This window comes from Peromyscus californicus, unplaced genomic scaffold (genome assembly GCF_007827085.1).
Source record: "Peromyscus californicus insignis strain IS unplaced genomic scaffold, ASM782708v3 Scaffold_5__1_contigs__length_169319896, whole genome shotgun sequence".
NCBI classification, from domain to species: Eukaryota; Metazoa; Chordata; class Mammalia; order Rodentia; family Cricetidae; genus Peromyscus; species Peromyscus californicus.
Window position 1 is genome coordinate 114,564,921 of NW_026294573.1, and position 26,574 is coordinate 114,591,494.

General features: G+C 39.4%; 1 protein-coding gene across 3 annotated transcripts in view; it reads right to left on the reverse strand.

Annotated features, from left to right (window-relative positions):
• The window catches only part of Map3k7 (mitogen-activated protein kinase kinase kinase 7), a 64,457-nt gene extending 49,128 nt beyond the window's left edge, over positions 1-15,329 (reverse strand). Inside the window, exons 1-3 of one of the 3 annotated variants that reach the window (XM_052718692.1) lie at positions 15,154-15,329; positions 2,311-2,421; positions 235-300 (exon numbers count right to left, since the gene is read on the reverse strand). In XM_052718692.1, the coding sequence (XP_052574652.1) occupies positions 235-300; positions 2,311-2,421; positions 15,154-15,273 (297 nt within the window). In that variant the 5' untranslated portion in view covers positions 15,274-15,329. Of the gene's footprint in view, positions 1-234; positions 301-2,310; positions 2,422-15,153 lie in introns of those variants that run through there. The other 2 variants (XM_052718693.1, XM_052718694.1) reach the window with 2 other exon arrangements.
• Positions 15,330-26,574: the final 11,245 nt, after the last annotated feature.

Genomic DNA, 26,574 nt, shown 5'->3' on the forward strand with positions numbered 1-26,574 from the left:
ACAAGATGAAGGAGCTTTATAAAATGGTGTGGCCAAAGCTAACAGGTACCTGAGACAACTCCACCAGCATACTGTTGTGTTAAGACTAGACACAAATGAAATGCAGGAAGTGTAACATTTTCAGAAATAAAGCTAAGACAGAGCAGATCAAAACAGCTTCACGCAGTATCTAAACTGTATACACTTGCCATACTGTTTCCTACAGGCTTATAGAACAATTGGAAGAACACTTACTGGATTCAAGCAGGCTCCATACAACTTTACAATATTAGGATGGTTCACACGTGATAACTGCCGGAGCTGTAACAAATTATTAACAAAAAGTGCTAGTTTTTGAGGTACTTATTTTACCATGTTGTTGAACTCTTACTGTCACACAGAACATCTGTTTAAATCATTCAGTAACATCTGCTCACCAGGTAGCAAGCAATATGGAAATCCCCAATCCCTGCCTGGAATCCCTGTCCTACAGTTCAAGTGGGAACACAGACATAATCAAATATATTAAGATAGAGAAATCATTAAACCATGCACAAAGTGCTGTAATGGGAGTTAAGAACAAGTCAGGACAAACACAGAAGAAACCAGCTGCCAAAAGTCAGGGCATTATCCCAGATGTGCTACTGACCGAGTTACCCACACCAGAAGCTGTGCTACTTTCATTAGAGCTACAGGTGATCAATTTACCTATTCTGTATGTGCTCCTGGATTTCTTTGACTCTGAAGATAGGTACTATTACTTCCATTTTAAATATGACACCTTGAAGCTAAGTTCCAGAGAGAATAAAACAGCTAAGCTGTTAAAGATTCCATAGTCAGGATTTGAACTTCAGTTTATCCGACATGACATACACAGTCTTTCTGAATAGCTGCCCCAATTCCATTTTCTCTCTTAGAGTTACTACAGAGAGCTCCCGTCCTGTCCTGTGTTCCCTGCCCCCACCCCGACTCTTTCTCCTTTTCTCCAGTCACATGCTACTGGCTCATGGGAAGCCCACTAAGGTCTCTTAACCTTTTTATCATAGGCCACTGGACAGTATTTTTTACAGTCGACATTCATGAATTTTTTGTTCTAACAGAAACTATTATGTATTTATTGTATATAAATACATTCCATCTTGGTAAAACTCTAGAGTGAACTTCACATAGCACATTATTCAAGCATTTACTCCTGTTTTCTCCGAGTCTTATAAAGTAGGTGAAATTTTTTGTTGTTGTTTACAAGGCATAAACTCAGAAGGATGACGAGAATCTGAAATGAGACAACAGTATACAATTTTGGAAGTTGACAAGTTAGAGACTAGTAATAACTGACCCAGCAGACCTACAAACAAATCATAAACAAGCAATGAACACAAGAGAAGCAACATGATTTACTTCACAAAACCTCGTTATGCAGAAGAAACTCAAAGTAATAAAATTGATGTTACAAAGGGTTTACCAATAGCCTTGCTTAGGAGATAGGAATCACACAAAGCAGAATTTAGCTAAGGGATCACTGCCTTCAAAACACCCCAAAGATAAATAGTGTGCGAACCAGCCTGTTAGAGATAAACAAAATTTACAATGCTGGATGTAAACATTTGCTCACCAGGATTCACAGCCATTTACACCCATCCCCACATAACATGCCTCTAACTGGCAGCTCGGGGGCAGCACAGGGTCACAACCATTGTTAAGTCCTTGGCTGCCATAAAGCCCTCACTTCTCTTCTTGAGAAAACGTAATTCGGCCGGATGGGCAAGAAGACCCATATGAAAAGAAAACTCTGGTGCTGTGTAAATCTCCCATGTGCATAAGTGGCCAGACATGTGGTCTCCTGTATTGTTTAAACTGTTCCAAGTGTAACCTGGGGCTGAGACCTAAAAGAGTAAGGATTACAACATATGCGAAATGAAAAAGCCCACTGTGTATATAAATGAGAAAAATCTTCAATTTGAGGCGGGCTCCGCTTTGGGTGCTAGCCACAACTGGCCCCGCTTTTTCCGTAAAGAGCTTTTCCTTTATTAATCTCTAAGTAGTTGGAGTAGCTTCTCACTAGAAAGGTGTATTATTTCTACAACATTATAAGAGATTCTAAATTTTAGGTAATGGGAAAGAATACCATTTCAAAATTAAAATACAATACCTTGAAACAGATTTGGAGTCCATGGATGAAAAGCATACTCCTATGGTACTACCTTCAGTTCAATCAAATTGCTGAGGTTCACGTACACAGAAAAACGAAAACTCAGAAACAATGTCTTTTATCACCTTAAGATCAGAGTATCTCTGGTGAAGAATCTGGACAGAAATGACATTGCAGCTTACCTCCACAATGAAAGCCTTCCTCTCGGATTCACTTTCTATCTGTTTAATAGCAACATCTTTTGCTCTCCACTTAGCTTTGCAAACTACTCCAAAGGCTCCTCTTCCGACAACCTTAATTAACAAACAAACAAACAAAAAACCCAAAATTCAGAAGCAGACTCAGTTCAATATGAAACAGGCAGCTTTTAAGTCTGATCAAAGGTTCAGAAACCACCATTATCTGATTTTTCTAAGAATTAATTTTTCATGAGACTGAGGATGAAATGCAGTTTTAATCTGTGAAATAAACCTCTTCATTCTCAAGCAAAAACAAAAAATACAAGACACAAAGCAATGTCTTAATCACAGAAGAAAATTAAAGGCAAGATGAATGAGTAGAGAAGTGGTTCAGAAAAAGAAAGATAAAAAAGAACATATAATATTTTAAGAAATTAAAACCAGCTTTCAAATAATGAAATAGGGGTAGGGAACGGAGGGAGAAAGACTAAAGATACATATGATAAAAGACTCATTCTGAAGTACCCACAAAATGTGTTACTGTCTGTACAATGAAATATTGTTAGGTAAGAAAAATACACAAATATGGCTATATGCAACAACATGGATAAACCTGAAAAATATACTAAGTAAAAAACAAAAACAAAAAACCCTTGACCCTCAATACCACATATTTCAAGGTTCGTTTATAAAATGCCTATGAGCAAGCAGATCAGTGGTTGCCTCAGAGTAGGGCGAAAACTGGAATTAATATAAATGGCTACTGGGCATCCTGCCAAGGTGACGACATGTTTGAGAGTTGAGTGTGATTGGCTGACAACTGGATAAATTTGCAAAAGTCATTAAATCACACTTCACATAGGTGAGTTTTACTTTTAAAAAAGTTATAAAAATACAGATCAACCATATGCCATATTCTTGCTAAAACTAATGGCTATCACATGGGTACATTGCTCTGTCAAGCTGTTCTATTTTTAAAAATACTTGGAAAAGTAAAAAAAGAAAAAGAAAACAAAACTAAAACTTAGCTTGATCTCTGTCAGATCAAAACGATTCAACTGTTATTATGAAGGGCGTTAGTTAAGCATCATCCTCTCCAATCTCCCACCTTCTTCTATGTATCTAAGACTGTGGCATGGCCCTTTCCTTGGGCAAAAGTCCATCTCCATTCATTACATTTTTATATATTTTCTACTAGCGGGCACTGAGAGAGTGCTGTGCCCACATCCCTCTTTACTCAGCCTCAAGAGGAGGTGCTAATGTTCTCCTCGTGTTACATATAAAGTACACAGCTTTAAAGAGGCAAACTCACTCTCTCCAGTCTACACAGGGAACAAACAGTGGAGTGCAGTCAATGGCAGGCAGCCCAACAACACAATGTCAGTGGTTCAACACATAAATCAGATACGAGATCCCTTGGTGAGCACTTCACTTCAGACACATTGATATAAAACTCCTTAACAGCAAAGCTGACTGTAGCTAGGATGATCAAATGGTTGTTTTTAAAAATCTACACTGGATTACTCCACAGAGGAAAAAGGGAGAACTATTCTAGGGCAGAAGCTATAACCTGGGGTGCATGGACAGTCTAGCCATGGCTCCAATTCTATTTCCTAAGTCATATAAAGCAGTGTGAATATTTCTCATACTCAGTGTTCACCATAAGATAGGAGCAGTGTGGTGTATTTTTCATGGATTAGCACATTTAATCCTCTTCCATTTTAAAGGCAAGCAGTCACAGGTCGCAACTTACCCACAATACACAGTAAGAAAGTATTCAGAAGCAGGATCTGAAACCTACAGCACGTAATGTAATTACCACATGCTATGGGCTATATTCAGATTAAAGGTAACCAGGCTGCCTCTAGGCAAGGTCCCAAGTAAGCCAGGTTCGTTTGGAGAGTTTTTCCATTTCCTCATCCTGGGCGCTGAGAGCCCACTGTCTTGTTCTTCAAGCCTTAACAAGAACAAGAAGCCAACACTGGTGATTTATACTCACAACCCAGTTACTTTAACATCACTGGGAAATTGGCTTGAGTTTGAATGTGTCTGCCTACATACTCACTCTTATTGCTAGGTACCCTGTTCACTCTGACTGCTAGATAAATTAACAGCTGAGTTTTTCTTGGCACTAAAGCAGAGATGCTTCTATTTTCCCTAGTGAGTATCTATAGAGTTCCTAAATTAAGTTTATCTACAGGGGTCATAGAATCATAAACATTAAGTGCTCAGGGTTGGGTGTGAATTAGTGTAAGGAGCTGAAGCACTCATTTTTCCCACAGGAAATTAGCAGCAAACAGGTCTTAAGAGGTTTCAACTTCATGGTCATAATAAACTAAGACGATGCACACAGATCAGCTACCTGTTGACATTATTAATTATGAATGAATGATTATAAAGCATTCCAACCATGTATGTACCCACAGATGAATTAAAGTGACTAGTATTTAGCATTCTAAAGAATGTCAGATCCCAAATATTTTCTGTATTTATAGATTATGTACTTGTCAAAATTGCATTGAGTACGCATGACTATTTATGACCCACAAGTGCCACCTAGTGATGAAATGATGACTGACTGAGTTTTCAATTTAAACCATGGGAACAAAATGTGAGCAAATGGATACATGATAAACTCCCTTTTGCTTTGAGTAATCAATTTTATGAAACAATCTGAAATAAAACCAGTCACTCTGAGAACCCATGGCCTTAAGTAATCTCCATTCTTATCTGAGTCATAAATTACTTCACATACACAGTTAAGTAACATGTCCTAAGTAACAGAGAAAGCAAGATGTCAAAGTTGTGCACATTTACTGAAACATCTGATAGAAATAGCTGTCATGATTTCATAGGAGTCAGTTTATAAGCATGGAGCCAGGGCTTAAATAACTATATTTCTTTATATTATAAAGACTTCAATTTTTCATATGGCATTATTAGGTGTAAAATATTAAATATCAGGAGTAAAAAGAAGAAAGTATGTAAAAACTGACTTTTTGTGAGATGAAAATGAGGTAGGAAAGAAATCCAAGGCTACACAATAATAGAACTTAGATTTTTTTCTAACACTTTTTTTTTAACTGCTAAGAATGCCAAAGGCAAGCACTAACAGTAGATTCTACAGACCTCACTAGCCTCCCTTTCCAGAACAGGTTTGGAGATTCAATGGTAGAAAACATTCAGACCTTTCCCCATCCACACTCTTCCCTGAGATGACCAAGGCAGACAGCCTCACAAATGTGCTCCATAAACATGGGCAGCTACAAAGGCCTAAGAACGAGGCAAGGACGGCAAGGACGACATAGACCAGGCCCTACCCCAGGCTTCTTTGGCCTCAGTTGAATATGGAAATGACTCGTAAGTCTTGCAAAAGGAGCAAGACAAGTGAAATTCAAGTCTGACCACAGGGAAGGGGCTACTGAGGGAGGGTTGAGACCTGAAATGGAATGATAGCTGATCAATCAAACCTTAATGCAAAGTCAGTTGAATTTCTGAGGATCGATGACAGTCTGGGGAAGACCAAGTCAGCAAGCAGGAAGAAAGGTCTTTCTTCAGTGGTAAACTGAACTGCAAACTGCATTTCTTTACTCCTGAAACATTTCTTGAGTACCTAATGTATCCAACTGCTGTTTTTTACAGCAGAAATAGGAGAACTGAATGTTGTTCTTTACTTAAACTGACAGCATCAAACTGGAAGAAGCCGTCAGAAGTAGAAAATATGCTACAACTAGCAACCATCTATTTTTTGACATATCACATTCAACAGGTTAACTGTGGAGAGGGGATTTTTAAAAGGGCTCCACCCTTTCATAAACAAGAGTGTCTGGGACTAGCAGAAGCTTGCACATAAAGCAAGTCTCCCAAGATGGCTGCCCTTGGTCTTTTCTGTCCTTGTCTGTCTTTACCATTGCTCTACTGAGGAGTTCACGGCTTCTTCCCTTGAGTCAAGTCTATCAAGAATGGCTTTTATCAGTAGTATAGTGGATGCTCTGGAACCTTCAGAACCAGGGCTCAAGAAACTTTAGCAGCTTCCATTTCCTTCCTTTTAGAACCCAACATCATGAGATAAATGCCCACTTGATACAGAAAGGCCACATGGAGAATGACTGGGCATTGCTAAGAGTCCAACTGAGTCAGCAGACAGGAGTACTACTCTGGCAGGCATAAATAAGCCACTTCAGATGATTTGGTCCAGGTGACAGTAATACGTATCAAGGTACATGTAAACAAGTGTGATCATTTTGACACAGCAATTTGACTTCTAAAACAAACAATCTGACAAGTGTGAAAAGATATTCCTTTGTCTATAGTAACCAAAAATTAGAAACCAAAATGTTAATCATTAGAAGACCAATGAAGGATAATTCTATCTTAGTCTCCTTCACCAATTCTTTTTCCTCTGTCCAACTCTCAGATCCTAGTACTTTTTAGGTTTTGTCTTTGTTGTCTGAACCCCCTCTCCTCGTTTGTGCTCTATCTCATGACTTTATACACCAAAATCATGTTCCCATCCAGGTGTTTGCCCAAGCTCAGGATATAATGTAAGTTGCCTTTACAAGCTGTTGGTACTTGTGGTGGTTTGAAGAATAGCCTAGCCCTATAGGCTCATATACTTGAATGCTTGGTCCCCACTTGGTAGCACTGTTTCAGGGAAGGATTAGGAGGTGTGGCCTTGTTGGAGGAGGTGTGTCATGGGGTAGGCTTTGAGGTTTCCAAAGCCCAAGTCAGGCCCAGTCTCTCACTCTCTCTGCCTCAAACTTGTGGGTAAGATATGTGTTCAGCTACTGCTCCGGTACCACGCTTGCCTGTTGTCAAGTTTCCTGCCACAATGGACTCACCCTCTAAAACTAAGCAATCACCCAATAAACTCATTCTTTTATAAACTGCCACTCTTGTGACATCCTGGCAAAGCATGTGGCTGGGTAGCTTTTATCCTAAGAATCTGCCTAAGGTTAAATTGAAGAATTTTGGACTAATGTCACTAAAAGAGGAGATTTCAAGACTGTCTAGTATTGACTCAGTTGTGTAGTTACTAGAGACCAATCTTAATCAGATCCACAATGAAAAAGAGCATGCAGGGCAAAAAGAAATACAAAAACACAGTTGGGGGAGGGCAGGGACCAGGAAATATAATGTTGGAGGCTTGGTTTGTATTGAAAGAGATTAAGTAGAGGTCTGATTAGGAATGGAATAAAGAGATTGGTGCCCTCAGGATAAGACCCCACTCAGCTAATTCTCTAACTAGTAAAAAGGAAATGCCTAAGAAATCTTCTAAAGCTAAGAAAACAATATTAAACACAGCAAAACATCAAGAGATCCAAGTGTATGCAAATGTAATTCCTGGAGGGGGCAAAGTTCCATCCCAAACCTGGAGCAGAATTTGACAGCTTCTGCCGGGAGTCTGGGTTTAGGGTCAGGAATAATACAATAGTAGAGATTGTAGAATCATCCTCTGGAAAGTCACTAACATCAGGTCATCAGGTGGGTGGCAGGGGGGTCCCTGCATGAAGCTGTGAAAGTATAGCCTATATTGTGATGGAGACCCTAAGATGCTGGAGATGCCAGAGCTGTGTGATGGCTGCTGATGAGAGAAATGTAAACAGGGAGCGGAGACAGCCCAAGAAAGAATGGGACTGGAAGAGTCACCTAAGCCCTTTGACATCAAACATGGTGCTACAGGTTTTGGAGCTTTCCCTGCTGGGTTTCAGTCTTGCTTTGTTCCACAATTTCCTCACCATGCCCCCTTTCCTCCCTTTGGAAATGGTAATTTTCTGTGCTACTGTATGTTGGATGGATGTATTTTACTTTTGAACAGGGGTTATAGTTAAGAGATTGCCTTGAGTATCAGAAGGGGCTTTTTGGGGGACTTTGGAAGTTGGATTAAATGCATTTTGCATTATGATATGACTACAAGTCTATGGGGACCAGGGGCTGGAATGTGATGGTTTGCATGAGAATGGCCCCCCATAGGCTCATATATTTGAATAAGTGGTCCCTAGTTGGTGGAACTCTTTAGAGAAGGTGGTGTGGCCTTGTTGGAGAAGGTGTGTCACTGGGGGTGGGGTGTTTTGAAGTTTCAGAAGTCTCTCTTCCTCTCTGCCTCCAACTTGTGCATAAAATGTAATCCCTCATCTACTTCTCTGGCACCATGCCTGCCTGCTGCCATGTTCCCAGCCATGATGGTCATGGACTCACACTTTGAAACGGTATGCAATTCCCCCTCCCCAATACATTCTTCTAAGTTTAGAAAAGTAACTAAGATAGTACTGTAGGCACTACAAAGGTCTAGCATGTCAAATACCAACTTGAGGCTTTCATGGCTAGTGCTTCTACCCAATGAGCCATCTCTCTGGACAACTCAAGTTCAATCTTGGAATCCACACAAAAAGCCAGATGCAGTGGAACAGATATAATGTAATCCCAGCACACCTACAGGGAGATGGGAAGCAGAAGAGAACTGCCTAGAACTATGCAGCATAGCAGCAGAGAAAGAAAAAAGAGTCTCAAACAAAATGAAAGGCAAGAATGGACTCCTGAAAGTTGTTTTCTAGTCTCTACATGTGTTCTGTGATGTGCATGTGTGCACTCATTAATCTTAAAATGATTTATAGAGTGTGTTATTTATTCTAATTAATCCAATCCTTACATTCTTGAGAAGTTTTATTTGGTCAAAGTTTATTACAACTTAAGCCTTAATCAGATTCCAGTAAAGAACTACATTGAATTAACACACTGTATCTTCACATGTTCTACAATATATACAAAACAGAATACGTTTTGTTTTACTAGGAATGATCAAAACAACACGTAGCCTACTGCCATTATAGGACTCATTAGATAAGAAAGTGTACTTCCAGGGATGGAGAGAGATGGCTCAGCGGTTAACAGTACTGACTGCTTTTTCAAAGGATCTAGGCTTCATTTCCAGAACCCACATGGAGGCTCACAACTGTCTATACCCCTTAGGAGAACTGATGCTCCCTTCTCACCTCTGTGGGCACCAGACACCTATGTGATACACAGATATACATGCAGGCAAAACACTTGCACACCTAAAATATAAAAATAATAAAAGAAAGTCCACTCTCTCTCTGTCTCTCAGACTGATAATGTAAAACAACACTTGGCTGGTGGAGGAAATTTTCACTACTGGAAGAATTAAAAAGTAAATTATTTTTAAAATGCCAATAGCTTGGTAGCAAATTTTATTTTTATACTAATTGAGAATATAAAATGCCAGATCTTCATGAGAGAAACTAGCCTGTCTGGACTAGGAAAAACCAAACCAAAAACATAAAAAAAAATTATGTCCACTGTTAGAAAGACAAGTCAATGTTGCAAATAGCAGCTAGCAACCCAAAAAGGTAACCCTTGAGATACAGTGATAAACTGAAGGAGACAATTACAAAATAATAAAGTTATACTTTATTTGCTACCTCATTTCTAGTTCAAGTTCACAAAACAAGCTTTGCAGACTGTTTTCATAACTGAACAACATAACACAATTTCTATATCAATTTTAATTTCTATACTATCATATACACATTATTTTCCACATAGAACAATTTTCTTTAACAATGTAGAAAAGAGAACATGTAAAGGTTGAAAATATCTATGCCATCATACATGTTTATTAAAATGGTGAACCTGCAAGTAGATTTCAGATAGGTCTTATAATCACTTCTTTGTAAAACAAGAATAGAGAAATATAAAGACACTGATTTTAAAAGCATTTCTTTCTAAATTAAAATGTTTTAGATTCTCTTGTTGCATGCATTTTTTCCTGTGGTTTAGCTCTTTTGATTTTCAAACAATTTAGCTTCATAAAACAGATTCAAATTTAATCCTTAATAAATAAATGAGATGGTATATAGGGTAATCATGCACTTACTACTTAAAGATACAAAAAACAATTAAAATATTAATTTCTTTGGCTGAGGAGAGAGCTCAGTTGGTAAAGTCTTTGCTCCATAAGCATGAGGACCTATTTCTAAAAGCTAAATTTAAAACATTTGGTGTAGTGGCACACATTTATAACTGCAGCACTGGGGAGGCAAAGATGGGCAGACCCCTGGGGTTCACTGGTGAGTTTCAGGCCAGCAAGAGATTTTGTCCTAAGAGGATTGATGGTACTTGAGGAAGAACTCTGGTTGTAGGTCTTCAGGATTCCACGTACATGTGTATACAGGTGCACCGACATAGAGGCGAACATGCACACAGGCAGCCTAATTCCTTTAAGTATGAAACATTAATTACTCCTTTCCTTCATGTAAATAAGATTAAAAACCAACACCTAAACACCTAACCTAAAGTAATAGAAAAGGCTGTATACTCTTGAGCTCGTAATTTAATATTTGATGATTCATGTTAATTGTCTCCATTTTATTTAGTTCAGTGACTATGGCTGTCAGTTTGGTCTAGCTCTGTTCTATGCACTGTATGAATGGAACTCTAGCTATGCTACTATTATTCTGGCAAGAAATCTGGAACATGACAGAACAAGCATAGATCCTAAATTCATTAGTTCGGACGTGGCGTCTCCAACTATTCAGAGCCTCAATATCTATTAATAAACTGTCACAGTGTAGAACTGCTGACAAGGCAGACTTGATAACATAAAAACGAAGCTTTCGTTTTTTTGCTCTTCTAGTCTTTTAAAGCCTGTCAAAATGTCTTCACCATCAACATCTAACTCTCTACAACTGTAAGCCAAAATCAATTCCTCTGTAAGTTGGTTTTGGTCATGATATTTTATCACAGCAATGTAAAAGCAACTAATACCATACCTGACCCACTTAATGAGTCTTTCCTTTAAATGATATGCTCAGATTATCTGTTCAGCAACATGTGTATGACACATAAACAATCTCTGTAGCCATTTCTTTATTGTAACCATTCCCGATTTCTATTGAGATCGGTGGCCACCAGTTTCACATAGAACTTACTGATTATTTTTGGATATCTGTAACAAGCCACTAACAAACCCACAGACTCAGTTTTTTCAGGCCCTATAATTTTAGGCTCTCCTCTAGAATCAGTTGCCTAATAGTTTATAGTCACTGCTAATGTTCTTTCTACATAGTCTCATCCTAGAATATTTTAGCTTTAAAAACAAAACCTTTTCTGTGCCTCTTCAATAAAACATAAGCACACACATAAAAAGAGTGATTGTACATGTCCAATATCCTTGGTTGTGGTCAACATTCTGGGACTCTTTTACAGAGTCACCCCTATAAATACAGTCTATGTACTTAAGTTAAAGTCCACCTTAATGACTGACTCACTCATAGCACCTGGCTCTTCATAGGATCTTTCACCCCTGCTAAATCTAAGTATTTGCTAAGTATAATGGGGTAGAAGGGAATCAAGACTGGAAAGAGTCAGATCTCATTTCTTGTGTAAATGCTGGCTTAGGCAAATTATGTAAATTAACCCTTGATTTACCACATACAAGAAAACCAGATGTGCATGTAATTCTCATAATTTTGTTGTGATAATTTTGTTTACTGGCTCAACAAATAGTTAACAAATGGATAACACCTTTAGGTGCTGTGCACTAGGGTTAGAAATGTAAATAAAACTTCACACCTGTCTCAGAGGGACGCACAATTCAATTACAGGTAAGTGCCACAAAGGACAACAGAAATAACAAAGTCAAGTTGATTAGGGAAAGATTCTCTAGGGAAGGAACATTTGTGGTAGGACTTGAATGGCGAGAAGGAACCAGTCATGTGATGCTTTGGAGGAAAAGCACATAAGGCAGAGGAACAAGTGCAAAGACAATATTCACTAGTGATATTTTGAACCAACGAAAGTGAATTGATTTGGCATCTAGCTTCAATCCTGTCAGCACTTACTGGAGCTGCTGAGAGTCACTCAACTGTCAAGTTATGGCTTATATGCTTGAGCTACACCACATCTACAACTGTGATTCTGAAAATGTAATTAATCCTAGGACTCTTCCACTGAGCCTTAGCGTACTGTACAGAGAAGAAAATGTTAGATGAGGAGGACCAACTCCTATGAAGGAAATCAGTATTTTGTATCTTCACTTCTAGAATAAGGTTCCTTTATGGAGTACTGCAGTGACATTGTAAATCTAGAGGAAAGAACAAGGGACTCATGAGTGAGAAAGTTCAAACACCCAGCTCTACCACTGATGTTACTTTTGGCAAACCAAACTCTATGATCACGAGTCAGTATCTATAAAATGGGCTCTGTCTACCCAACCCCCTTTCCTGGGAGATTATGACTACTGTCTGAGAATGTCTAAATTTACTGTGGAGAACAGGAAGATACAGTTTTTTATTTTACAATTAGAATAGACATCTAATGATCTCGTCCTGTCAATTCAAGAGAGAAATCACAGGTCTCCAAAATGAATGACCTGCCTAAATATATTCTGACATAATCCATACAGCGCCTAATTTTCCACATACTCAGCTTAATACATTTTTCACCAAACCACATTGGTTTTTTTTTAACCATCCCACCCTCAATGGCATCTATAGTTCTAATTTTTTCCACTCAAGTACAAGAAGGTTAAAAACTGAATGACTTTTAAAAGAGTTAAGTACCCATGTAGATTTCTGAAGCAGAGAACTGATAAATTTGACAGCAGAGTTAAATTTTGATAGTGAAGAGCCGCAATACTAAGAATGCAGTGATGGAAAGCATCTGCTGTCTTAGAAATGTGTGTCTATTAAATGATTCCACATCTGTTCTGTAGCTAGATTGCTTTCTTTAACCACAGCTTCTAATTATCTTTGTATAATGCTGATTCCATTATATTGTTATTGAGAAATAAATAATATGGTTCTCTTAACTCACTTTTTGTGTGCTGGAATTGAAGCCAAGCATGGTGGGCAAGAATTCTATTCCTGAGTTACACCCCGAGCCACTATTTTCTTAATTTAAAAGGTGATATACTTGTCCATATAAAACACTGAAAGCAATGTAAGATTGTTTTTGTGTTGGGTCATCTTTCTGTTTTTCTATTTATGATTTAAACTAGAGGTGGAATGTGAGTTGAAAAATAGCTACTGAGTGCTAGTGGTGCACCACTGACTATACAACACTGTTTAGTATGCTCAAAGAAGGCTACAATGGAAAGAATGGAATGGTTTTGACATCAGAAGGGCCTGAATTAAAGCAAGAATATGAAAATAAACTAGGCACTCAAATGAAACAAATTTCAAAAGTGGACCAGCTTTGGGTTGAGAGCATTCAGTTGATTACTGTCTCCCTTAGCAACTTGCAGGCCTCCATGAAGCAAGAGTGTGAAAGCTTTAAAGAGTAGTGTATAAAAAAGAATCGGAGGAAGTTTATGGAAACAAGTGGTAGACCATGAAGTACAAGTTATTATTATATAACAATTTGTAGTCTCCAAGCACAGCAATTCGCCAGAGGACATGTAAACGCTTATTTAAAAACTGCAATTCTTGTATAATGACTCACTGAAATTTTAGTCTTAAAAAAGAATGTTATCCATGAAAGCTGGATCAACTACCCGCTTCTGAAAAGAGGAATTTATCTTAGCTTCAAAGAGGGGGGAAAAAACCCTCACATATAAATGTTTTCCTCTTAAAAAAAACCAGGTCTTCTTTTAGCATGTGACCTTAAAGCAGGTCACCCTTCCTCTCCTGAACTTCATTTCCTAACTATATGGCAGACACTACGTTGGCTTTTATGCATTCACTGCTCAACTGGATTTGTCACACTGATAAAGTAGCAATTACTCCCATCTTACAGCTAAGGAAACCAACACGCAGAGAGCAGAGGGAAACCAAGTCACACAGTGATCTATCCCACCCTCTGAACCCTCTTGTCTTAAACCTCACTCTTATCACACTTGTAAGACAGTCATGTTCTCAATGATCACAGTGATCTCTAAAGTTACTTTTTGTGATAAAAAGATACGACTTAATAATCATCGAAGGTAAAAATGTATGTGTTGAGTGTTAATTAGCTTGCAACTCTTAACTCTTCACTACAATAATTAAAAAAATTTAAAGACAACTGAGAGTCTAGACTTCAATAAACCCCACACTGAGGTACAGAAAACACAAAGTGCTTAAAAATAGGATAAACTCATATTAACTGCATGAAAGCATTTCTAACCAAAATTTTAACGAGTTCTAAGCTGCATTTTAAGTATACACACACACACACACACACACACACACACACACACACACACACAGTTTTTCTTTTGTAAAAATGAAGACTCTTAGAACTAACTGACCCCACTATGGATCTGAAAAAAGGTGATGTATTGAAGACGCTCTGAAACGTTTGTTCTGAAATTCCAACTGAAGGTTTAATTTATTCGGTTTTTCTAACAGTGACTTCTGGTGTAGTGTTATATTCTGACTATCACCATCACCTATCACTATCACCTAATGTGCCATTTTCTTTGCACATTTCAAACATCTTTTCACAACAGACTCATGTCACTGAAGAATGGAATTAATCTACATTAGCTCAATAGAAGACAGAACTACTCTATGGTACCAGAGAAAGAAGCCGGGACCAGGGAAAGCACCGTGACGACGGATCTCTTTACCAGCCTGTCCCGAGCATCCTTTCGTATCACACCACGCTAGAAGACAGATAGACAGACACAGACACACACACCCTTGGCCTTTAACACCACGACCAGCGAACCGAGACTCCGCAGCCGTCAAACTTGGCTCGATCTATTTACGGATAATCGAACGGCGGACCACATCTGTAATCAGGTAGAGAGTCACAGACTCAAAGTCAACCACGAAGCCCGTCCGGAAGCCGCCTCCCGCCCCCGATCCGAGGCGGCGCGGGGCTGCAGGGCCGGGCCTCGCTCACCTCTTCCACTTCGATCTCCTTGTAGTCGATCTCTTCGAAGTTGAGGACCTGCGAGGGCGCTTCGATCATCTCACTGGCAGAAGACGAGGAGGAGGACGAGGCGGCGGAGGCTGTCGACATGATCCCCCGCGGCGCCCGGGGGGCCGCGCCCGCCCACCCGCCCGCGCGCCGCCCTTCAGCCCCGAGCCGCGCCGCCCCGCCGCCGGGCGCTCCGTGGCGCGGGACCGACCGGGGCCACGGCCGAGTCCCGGCTTCGGCGCCTCAGCGCTTTCCGTCGGCCGGCCCCGCCCACCACGCTTCCAGTTCCGGTTTGAAGTCGGAACTGGGAGGAAGGAGGCGAGGCTTGAGGAACCGGACGCGGGAATGTTGTGACTTGGAGAGAAAGAGAGAGAGAGAAGCCAGGGTAGGGGTGGCGTGGAAGAGGGCGAGAGCGGAGCTGTGGGCCTGGGGAACAAGTTTCGCGAGACTTTTGTGAAGGGGCCGCCGCGGCAGGGTGGTACCGCGATACCTGGCGCGGTGACGTCATGAAAATGCGCGAACGGAACGGGCGCGGAAGAAGACGGAAGGCCGTTCGGTTGGTCCCGCAAGAGCCAGCGGGAAAGATAAACGCTGTAGCTTATTGCTTATTTTTCGAGCTGTGTCGTGCCGTCCCCTCCTCTGTTCTGAGCCTTCTGCAGACAGGCAGGGTGGTTGTTTGTGTCGTGCTCTTTTGGCGCCTCTTAATTTTCAGTTTCACTCGTGAGCTGTTGAAGAAGCGTTTACCATTTGCAGAAATGTTTCCGCGCTGTGGCATTTGTGGCATTGTGTCTGTGACTTTGAGCTAACCCCTGAGCCTTGAGGGATTCGGAGAAAAGTAGTTAGTGCGCGTAACCTGAGTAACACCATGAAATAGGAGTGCTCATTGATAGAAGTTAGCATTGTGGTGTAAGACAGATAAAATTTCACACAAGTCATAAAGTAGTTAAAATTGTTTAACTTTGTCAAGTTACCGAGGCGGTCGCCCGCAGCAGCCCGAAGAGTTTGAGAGACTTGCCATCGTGCAAAGCTGGACCCTTAGACACACCAAGGGAAAGAATCCTAAGAGGAGCCAGTATGAAGCAAAGCTGGAAGAAGAATCATACTTCATTGTCCTCACAATGTTTATGTACAGGATTTTGCTGACCTTTGAAGGCATTGCCTTTGATGGCTTGCTAAGGAGTTAAGTGAGATCGTAAGGTGGTTCCTGAAGAATACCTAACAAGATTACGATTGATGTTGTAAAACTCCAGACTCCAGGATTGCTTGAGTTAGGATAACTTCTGTGGAAACAGTTAATACTCATATGAGATTCCCAGAAGATATCTAGCAAAGGACTAAGGCCTTACTTGAAGGGCATAGAGGCTTGAACCTTAAGATCTACTGCTAGTTCAACATGAAATATCTTTATATAAAGGGATGTTGTCAGTCTTCATAGCAAGTGTTAATTGTACTGGAATTCTTGATTTTCTCTAACTTGGTGATGAGCCTAAACTTCTGAGTGAGGGGCTCCTTTCCTTTATGTTCCCATAATTCTTCCATTCCTGCCTTAATGCTAGTGCTGTATGTTTCGTAGAGTACTCATCAATAGTTTTGCAATTCAAGTTCAAGCCTCTCAAGTTAGATCAGAACACCCCAAGATGCATAGTATTGTCCATGTTGTATGACCAACACAATTTTTAGTTTAAGCCAGGTGTTGAATTTTAGTTATTTATCAGCAGGAACACTGGAGTTAGATTTAGTGCTCAAGGATGAACTCCTGAGACTGCCAAGTTCTGACTTTAGTAATGGAGACTGAAATGGAGGGAAGAAGGGGTAGAGGTTCCAGTTTTACTACAGGGAAGCTTTCCAATGAAAGAGTAGCCAACTAAGTTAATGCAAGTAAAAGTAAGTAAGCCATGCTTGGAGTTGCAAGTAGATCGTTGTATTTGACAAGCAAGAAGCTATTGTGAGTTAACCATTCTCATTTTCTAAGTCTAGTAACAATGACAATTTGTTAAATGGATGACAAAGAATAACTTTCTTCCTTCTGTACACATTTTCTAGATAATTTTACCCAAGGTCTTGACCTTCAGTATTATTGTTGTGACAATGACTTCTGAGGTCTTCTGAATAGTAAATTTTATTGGGTTTGGGACCTGTTGGACATCTGTATCTGCCTGTAGATGTAATATAAATGCCTAAGCTTGAATATCAGAGTGGTGGTTCGCCATGCGACTGATAAATGCCTGTAATGAAACTTTTCTGGGATAACTGGGTGGATATGGTTTGGGATTCAAGAGTGAAATATTTGAATCTGCTCTTTCATAGGTAATGATGTGTCTAGTGAGAATCTGATCTGATTCATAATTTTGAGAAAAGAGAAGGTAGGCTTTAGTTTATTTTTATTTTTATGTTTTTACTCTTTGGGGGCCTGCCACCTAGCTCCCAAATAAATATATGGAGACTTATTCATAGTTATGAATACCTGGCCTTAGCTTAGCTTGTTTCTAGCCAGCTTTTCTAACATCTCATTTTTCTTTAACTACTTTTTGCCTCTGGGCTTTATACTTTTTTTAATTCTATATACCTTTCTTTCCTTCTTACTCCATGACTGGCTGCGTAGCTGGGTGGCTGGCCCCTGGCATCTTCCTCTCCTCTTTCTCTATCCTCGCTCTTTTTTAGAGCCTGGATTTCTTCTCCTATTTATTCTCTCTGCCTGGCAGCCTTGCCTATCCCTCTCCTGCCTAGCTATTGGCCGTTCAGCTCTTTTTTTAGACCAATCAGGTGTTTTAAGACAGGCAAAGTAACACAGCTTTACAGAGTTAAACAAATGCAACATAAAAGAATGTAACACATCTTTGAATCACTACATTACACAAATATTCCACAATATAAATGAGTGTATAACACATCTTAAACTAATATTCCACAACAGTAGGTCTTTGGAACTGAGAAGTGTGGAAATTGATAAGGAAGGATATTGATGGATTGTTATTCAATTATCTGCTTTTTCTAGTGATAAATATTACTGAGATGAACATCATGTACTTAAATCTAATGTTAAGGTATTGTTAGGTAAAAGCTATTTTGGTTTTATGGTAATTTTACTTTCTCTGTAACATTTTTAGTTTGCCTGTGTTTTGAAGAAAAGTGCTAATTAATTGCTGTTAGGATTTATGTCTTTTATCTTAAAAGCACAGATTTTAGAATTCTAATAAAATCTCTTATTCCAGTTCCGCCACATATCTTTAATAAATTAAACTCTCAACCTCAGTATGTCTACCTAATACCAACCTCAATGGAATATGAAAAAATTAGAAGAGTGACTGATACAAAAAATTAGTTAACCCTGAAATAGTTATTAGTTTCATATTTTCCTTCTTTGGGGTGTGAAATTAGGGGAAACAGTTATTCATCACAGACACTAGGTTCCGATGATTAGGAGAGTCTGTTATCACGGGATAGCGTAACTGCTGACTGGCTTACCCTTGAAAGTAGAGTCGGGCTTAGGTTGATAAGTAGCTGTTCATCCAAGCTCATTCACACACATTCTTCTTCAGCCACTTATCAACCTAAGCCCGACTCTACTTTCACATCTGGGGATGTGTAAAGTCTCTTGTGGTGGGTTTGAACCCAGGGGAAGGGGACAGGTTAGAGAGAGGATAACTTTGCTCAGACTACCATTTTCTGCTGAAGAGAATGTTATTAAAGATGGAACATCTTTAACTAGTTTGTTGTCTTAAACTAGTTTGTTTGGAATGTATAATTTTTAAATGTTTAGTATGTGGCCCTCTGCTTGTACTCTTGCTCTGGGCCCCTCAAATGTTAGGTTTGGGTGTTTGTTGTTGTTGCTGTTTTATTTATTTATTTTTATTATTTATTTATTCATTTATTTATTTATTTAATTTATTTTGTGTAGCTGGAGTTTTTCTGGCTCTGCCTGGCTCACAGTCAGGACAAATCTCTCTCACCCGTCAGTCCTGCAGCCTCTCAGACCCAACCAAGTAAACACACAGAGACTTATATTGCTTACAAACTGTATGGCCATGGCAGGCTTCTTGTTATTTACTTCTTCTATCTTAAATTAACCCATTTCTTTTAGTCTATAAGTTGCCTTGTGGCTCGTGGCTTACCAGTACCTTACATCTCACTTGTCATGGCAGCGGTGGCTGGCAGTGTCTCTCTGCCTCAGCCTTCCACTTCCCAGAATTCTCCTCTCTTCTTGTTCCGCCTATACTTCCTGCCTGGCTATTGGCCAATCAGTATTTTATTTATTGACCAATCAGAGCAACACATTTAACATACAGAACATCCCACAGCAATTGTGTGTGTGTGTGTGTGTGTGTGTTATTTCTGTTCCTATGTGCTGGCTGGTTATAGGTCAGGTATTCATAACTTGAGTTTCCTATTTCCTAAATTACTCAGGAATGTCTATCTTATCACTTGGGTCTCAGCCCAATCACAACTTCAGAGATAATAATGTCATACTTCCTTAAGCCCCTACCTTTTCAGTTTCTATCTGTTACTGTTTTATTTCTACATAGTTAGCTATCTGACATCTTTAATTTTGTCATAGGCTTATATTCTGTCCCAGTCTCTTTGATCTTACTGTCCTAGTTAGCATTAACTGTTGAGTTGCCACAGCCTATAATCACCTGAAAAACTTCTCCATTGAACAGTTGCCTCTATCAAGTTGGTCTGTGAGGGATTGTCTTGATTGATGTAGGAGAACCCAGCCCACTGTGGGTAGTGCCACTTTCTGTCAGGTGTTCTAAGCTGCATAAGAGAGCTAGCTAACTATGAGCCACAGAGCAGAGGTAATTAGAAGCATCATGTCTCTTTGGTTCTTATGTCTGGATTCTCACCCTGACTTCCCTCAATGATGCATTGTGACCTGGAAGTATAGGTCATTTAAACTCTTTCCTCTCCAAAATTACTTTTGATTAAAGTGTTTTGTCACAACAACAAAAGGAAAGACTAGAACAATTACTGATCAGGATTTAGAGCAATACCTGAAGTTCAGTATACACTTTATAGAAAGTGAATGAGTATAGATCCTAATAAATACTGCATTAGCTTATTTTACATATGAAGCCTGAGTTAACCAATCGTTTTCTGTAACATCATTGGAGAAGACTTAATAAGTAGATGAAATTGATGTGTAGTTAGCATACCAGTTTGTAATGAAAGTTTGCTTTTAAAATGTTTGAGAGTTTTGAAAATGCTTCCTCTCCTAGCAGGTAGCTCTGCTATGTTAGCAGTAGGCAGTTTAGGGGACTCTCTCTTCCCAGAGTTTCCAAAGTTAAACTAGATCTTCTTACCAAACACTAATATTATTTAGCTTGTTTCGATAGATTGCTGTCTAAAGATTAGTAACACTATTATTGTGGCATTAATGATTGTTTTAAAAATAACTGGTATTTTAACTGTTTTAGTTTCTGCATTTCCCAGGTAAGCTAAAGCTTCCTCTTGTAGCTCACATCATCTTTTTTTAAAAAGTAGACCCCTACACAGATAAGAACATGCTTTAGAAAGGAAAACAGTCCTCACGGAAATAGTATTCTTTGTTAAAAACACATTCATTAAATGTCTTATTTCACAGGCTACATCAATAGATGCTTTAGATGATCTTTCTCAGAAGAAATTCTGGAAGCAATTTGGCTTCATTTTCAGGGATAAGTAAGAGTGTTTCATCTCACACAGCCCCAGGGAATCACAAATTAAAACTTTCCACTTTAATGATGCCATCTACTATTCATTATTTCAGCAAACAACACCCCCACTCCCACCAAAGTCACAGTCGGTATGGTATTGGAGTGCTTGAGACATGCAAGGCAGAGAGACCCACTTTGCATTCTTGCTCATAAGCAGTCTGTTTCCCACTGTCCTCTGCTTCTCCAGCACCCCACAGAGCTGCTCTCAGTGGTGAGAGGCTCCACTGAGTGAGAGATTCCCATTCGAAAGTCATCTCTGGGAGCTGAACGTGCTCTAAGAGAGAACTATCGACTGTTAATCAACTGAATCATGTAACACACTTTACACACAATAAAGGGAAAGTAAGAGTCTTTTAATTATGCCCAGAGGCATTCAAGTAGTTAAAGGAAATAAACTAATGGGAAAACCAGCCCTAAACAGTGTATTATTTTGATCCTCAATATTCACTCCTTCTCTCCCACTTGATGAGTTCAGGGAAGAAATACTAGTATCCAGATGCTTAAGAAAGAATTAAAATGGAAGAAGAAATTTAGGAAATGGAATTATAGCATGTATTCCTTAATGGGATTGCTAACCTGAAGTGCAGAAGACAATCTCAATGTGGATTATTAAAGCCATGCAGTTTTATCTTGAACCTATAAATGAAAATTAGATAAACTTTTAATATATGAAGCCAGAGTGACTATGGTAACTAAATATCACACTGCATAAGCTATGCTTATTCCCATCACTATTGTAATGTTTTCTTAGTAGTAAGTATAGGAATTAGTGGGAGCTGTAGAAATTATAGTAAGTATTAAATGTCTGTCTCTAAATCCTTTACTGTGTAAGAAGTGGTATGTGGAATTAGTACATTGCTTCAAAAGTCTATGTGGCCCTCAAAAATCGTATGCTTTTCTGTATGGAAAAGGAGAACCAGGTGACACAATTCAACAGACAGCTGGTCACAGCCCCTCAATGAGTTAGTATTCTGAGTTTCTCATTCAGTAAGTCTCGGGCAACCTTGGTTTAGATTTTGCAGTCCAATCAGAGCTAACTCTTGAGGCCACCTAACAGTAACTGTAGCCATAACATTTATTTTATTGAGTAATTTGACTGTCATTTTGAAGAACAAAACTTTGCTGATTACATTTTAATCTTGGGCCTAGTTTCCTTTTCTCTGAAAGAAGAAAGCTGGCATTAGCAACTTTGTTTTCATTTGTAATATGTTTCTTTTTATTAAGTTTAAGATTTACTTCCAATAGGCTCCGTAAGACTTCGATGTGGACACTGTCTTGGCTGCAGTCTTTTGTTTTGTAATTTTAGTAACTTCGTGTTTTGATTTGTTCAAAGAATGATTGCTTTTAATTCCTTCTTTCCCAGACCACTATTGACCATATGAAGTAAAGAGTCAATACCATTTACTAAATTTTTTCTTGAAAAGTTTAAATCCATTCTATCTATCTATCTATCTATCTATCTATCTATCTATCTATCTATCTATCTATCATCTATCAATCATCTCTCTCTCGCTCGCTCGCTCTCGCTCTTGTGTGTGTGTGTGTGTGTGTGTGTGTGTGTGTGTGTACATGCACATAGTGCAAGAAATGTGACCAAAGGACAACTTGTAAGTTGATTCTTTCCATCCATCCTGTGGGGCTGAGTGTGAAACTCAGGTCCTTAGGCCTGGTGGCAGGCTATTCTACTCCTGAACTGTCTTTCTAGGCCCTGCCATTTGCTAATCTTGAGACAGAAGCTGGAGGAAGGAATTCCCACAACCTGGGGAGAGTTATAAATAATTGGGCTGATGAACAAAAGAGGGCTTGAAGTAAGCTGTGCATATCAAGACGCTGGTACAGGTGAACTCACTGTCCTAGAAAAGTCTTGAGTCAAGTTGATCAGATCACTGAAAGACCTCAGCTACCTTGATGTGCATATGAAGATATTTCAATCCTCTCTAGATGATTTTCCTGTCTCCAAACCTATTTTTCTAAAAAGTGGGAGAGTTACATGCACAATTCTAGTCTTCAGCTGAGCTATCATTATTTCTTTGGGGGGTACATTGCCTTCCTTTAAGATAAATGATTGATTGATTGTAATTTTTTAGTTTGAAGAATGTTATTTTGAGTATGATTCTTCCCTAGGAAAAAAACCAGAAGACTTTAACATTGACTTATTCTAGGTGATAACTATACTTTGAGTTACTTACAGTATTTCTTCTTATCTGATCATTTACTACTTATTCAACCAAGTGTACGTAAAACTTGTGGAATCAAGTGGAGAAAGCTTTGGTTTGGGGGAGAAGGAATCAAAGCTGAAATTGAAGCATAATGAAATACGTTAAAGAGTGCAATCTCATTAATCTCTAGTGATGATTCAGGAATGTTTAGGAAAGTGATGGTTACTGTAATGAGTAGATCAAATGTGATATTGTTAACTGTAGGCATAGGTAACTTGGGGAGGATGGAATATACAAATGCTGTCACTCATTTATGTTAGAATTTTGAATCTTTCCATTTCTTGACTATATAAATACACCTTTCTGGCTTCTTGATAAATGGCAACTGCTTAAGGTAGTATGTTATTATCTTAATCAAAATTGGTTGATATCCACAGCCTAAAGGCAAATTTAATTTTGAGATAAAATTAAGCAATTTTTGATCAATCTCAATAAGTTCCACATCTAGTACATTCAGAATCCAAAAGTTTATCAATCGATATAAACCATCTTCATTAAAAGAAAAACAATAGCATATTTTAATTGACATATGATCTTTATTAAACTAACAAAAATAGAGTTGTCTTTGGTCTTAATGAGGTTGCTTAACTAAATCTGCTGCATGGAATTGATTTCTGCCTTTTTTTAAAGGACTCATTATCAACTTTAATAAGCCAGGGATTGATCCTTTTTGGAAAACAAAGAATATATTATATCCTAGGTCTCCAACTTAATTTGTAGAGAAATAGATACCATCAGAATTGCGAATTCTCCTTCACTGGAACATATTGAACTGGCCTAAGAAAGATTTCTGAAAGCAGCACAATTTAGCTGCAGGACCATAATAGGATGTGGAATCAGCACGGACACCTTAGCCTTGAGATGCTGTTCATTCTAAGAATGTGAAGGATTCAGCAGACAACAAGAAAATGATGTCTCTGCTCTTTAATTTTAGGATGCTTTTCTGCTTCACATTTTAATTGGCTATATAGTTTCATGTTAAAACTCTTAAGGTTAAGCTATTATTTTTATTCTTGGTTCTTTATGGCAAAAAATGCAGTCTGCGACTATCTCTCCCAGAGAAAAGTCCTGCATCAAAGCTAGTTCACCATAGTGAACTCTTTTTTTTTTGGGGGGGGGGGGGGGTTTTTTGAGACAGGGTTTCTCTGTGTAGTTTTGCGCCTTTCCTGGAACTCACTTGGTAGCCCAGGCTGGCCTCGAACTCACAGAGATCCGCCTGGCTCTGCCTCCCGAGTGCTGGGATTAAAGGCGTGCGCCACCACCGCCCGGCTAGTGAACTCTTAAGAAATAAAATTTCCTATCTATGCAGAGCTCAAGGGGTCTGCTGTGGCTGTTCTGGTCTGTCTGTTGCAGATTCTCTTACTATTTCTACATGTTGGTTTGACTTTGTAGGCCAGTGTGCTGGCTAGATTTATGTCAGCATGACACAAACTATAGTCATGGAGAGGAGGAAACCTCGATTGAAACAATGCTTTCATAAGATTAGGTCGTGGGTCAGTCTGTTGAGCATTTTCTTAATTAATGATTGATGTAGAAAGACCCAGCCCATTGTGGTGATGCCATCCTTGGGCTGGTGGTCCTGTGTTCTATAAGAACGCAGGCTTAGCCGGGCGGTGGTGGCGCACGCCTTTAATCCCAGCACTCGGGAGGCAGAGCCAGGTGGATCTCTATGAGTTCGAGGCCAGCCTGGTCTCCAAAGCGAGTTCCAGGAAAGGCGCAAAGCTACACAGAGAAACCCTGTCTCGAAAAACCAAAAAAAAAAAAAAAAAAAAAAGAACGCAGGCTTAGCAAGCCATAGGGAGTAAGCCAGTAAGCAGGACCCCCTCCATGGCCTCTGCATCAGCTCCTGCCTTCAGGTTCCTACCCTGTTTGAGGTCCTGCCTTGACTTTCCTCAGTGATGGACTATCACTTAGAAGAGTAAGCTGAAGTAAACCCTTTCCTCCCCAGTTGTCTTGGTCATGGTGTTTCATCACAGCAATAGGAACCCTAACTAAGACAGCCAACAACTACATATTTGTTGGGGTGCTACCTTTGTGTTACCAAAATCCACTTTCTCCACATAACACAGGCAGGCTATGGAAATTCATGTTCCCCAGGTGATAGGCCTTAACCCAGTGAACTAGGCAATAGAAGTTTAAAGAATTTCCAAGATCTTCACTCCCTTTGCAAGAATAATTTTATAGCTTCTTCATGTCTCCTGGAGTATTTGGCTTAAGAGTTCTCCCTGTACTGGCTATCTTTATTTTTCTGCAATCCTTGTCCTAGGGATTGTTTCTAGGAAAAACATCTAGGAATTTTGTATCCTATAAATAACTCAGGTGGAGGTTTGGTTGTATCAGCACAGTTCTACCAAATATGGATGGTAGATAGGAATGTTGTTTGTCTTTCAGGCCTGGAAACTTACATGCCTTACTGTATGAATAAATATATTAGATTTCAGATTGTTGGTAAATAAATGTTGGTATATAAAAGTCATATGCACACAGTTCACATTCATGTGAATCTTGTGTTTGGTCAGTTGATTTTACTTTGAAATCACTAAACCTCTCCCAAATCATCAGTTATAGATAGTTGAAGTATTTGGTGTAGTGGTACACATTCCTGGCAATTGGGGCTGAAGCAAGATTGACAGCTGGAGGCCAACCAGAGCTGCAGAACCACCTGCAGCCCAGTGTGGGATACATAGCAAAACTGACTCAATGATAACTGGATGAAGCAATTTCTGTGTGTCGCTCTTATTTGAACAAAACTTACCGAATGACTATAATGTGCCAGGCACTATAGTTGCCTTTGGACACACAACAGTGACAAACAGTAATGGTTGCTTACTCTTAAACTCTCTGCCTTTGTGGAAGTTTAAATCTGAGCTGATTTTGCTGTACCCAGATATATTTACATAATATTCTTCCAAAAATACGTTGTTCTTGCCACATATTTTGTGAATCTTACTAGCTGTCTTGATAGATTTCTATTGCTGTGATAAAACATCATAACCAGAAAGCAACTTTCAGAGGAGAAGATTTATTTCTATTTACAGCTTATAAGTCTGTCATGCTGGCAAGTCAAGGCAGGAACCTAAAGGCAGGAACTGAAGCAGAGCCAATTCACTGCCTTTCTCCCCATGGTTTGCTTAGCCCGCCTTCTTATAACCAGGATCACTTGCCCAGGGCGGCATCATCCACCATGTTAACCCTCTCATGTTAACCATCAATCAGTAAAATGCCCAGCAGACATATTTAAAGACCAATCTGAGGCCAAGCATTATCTCAATCAAAGAGTCCTCTTCCCAGATGACCCTACCTTGAGTCAAGACTGAGTGGTACAATTGTTAAGAAGAGGCTCTGGGCTAGGCTATGGTGGTGCATGCCTCTAATCCCAGCATTTGAGAGGCAGAGGCAGGCGGATCTCTGTGAGTTCGAGGCCAGCCTGGTCTACAGAGTGAGATCCAGGACAGCCAGGGTTACACAGAAACCCTGTCTCAAAAGCAACA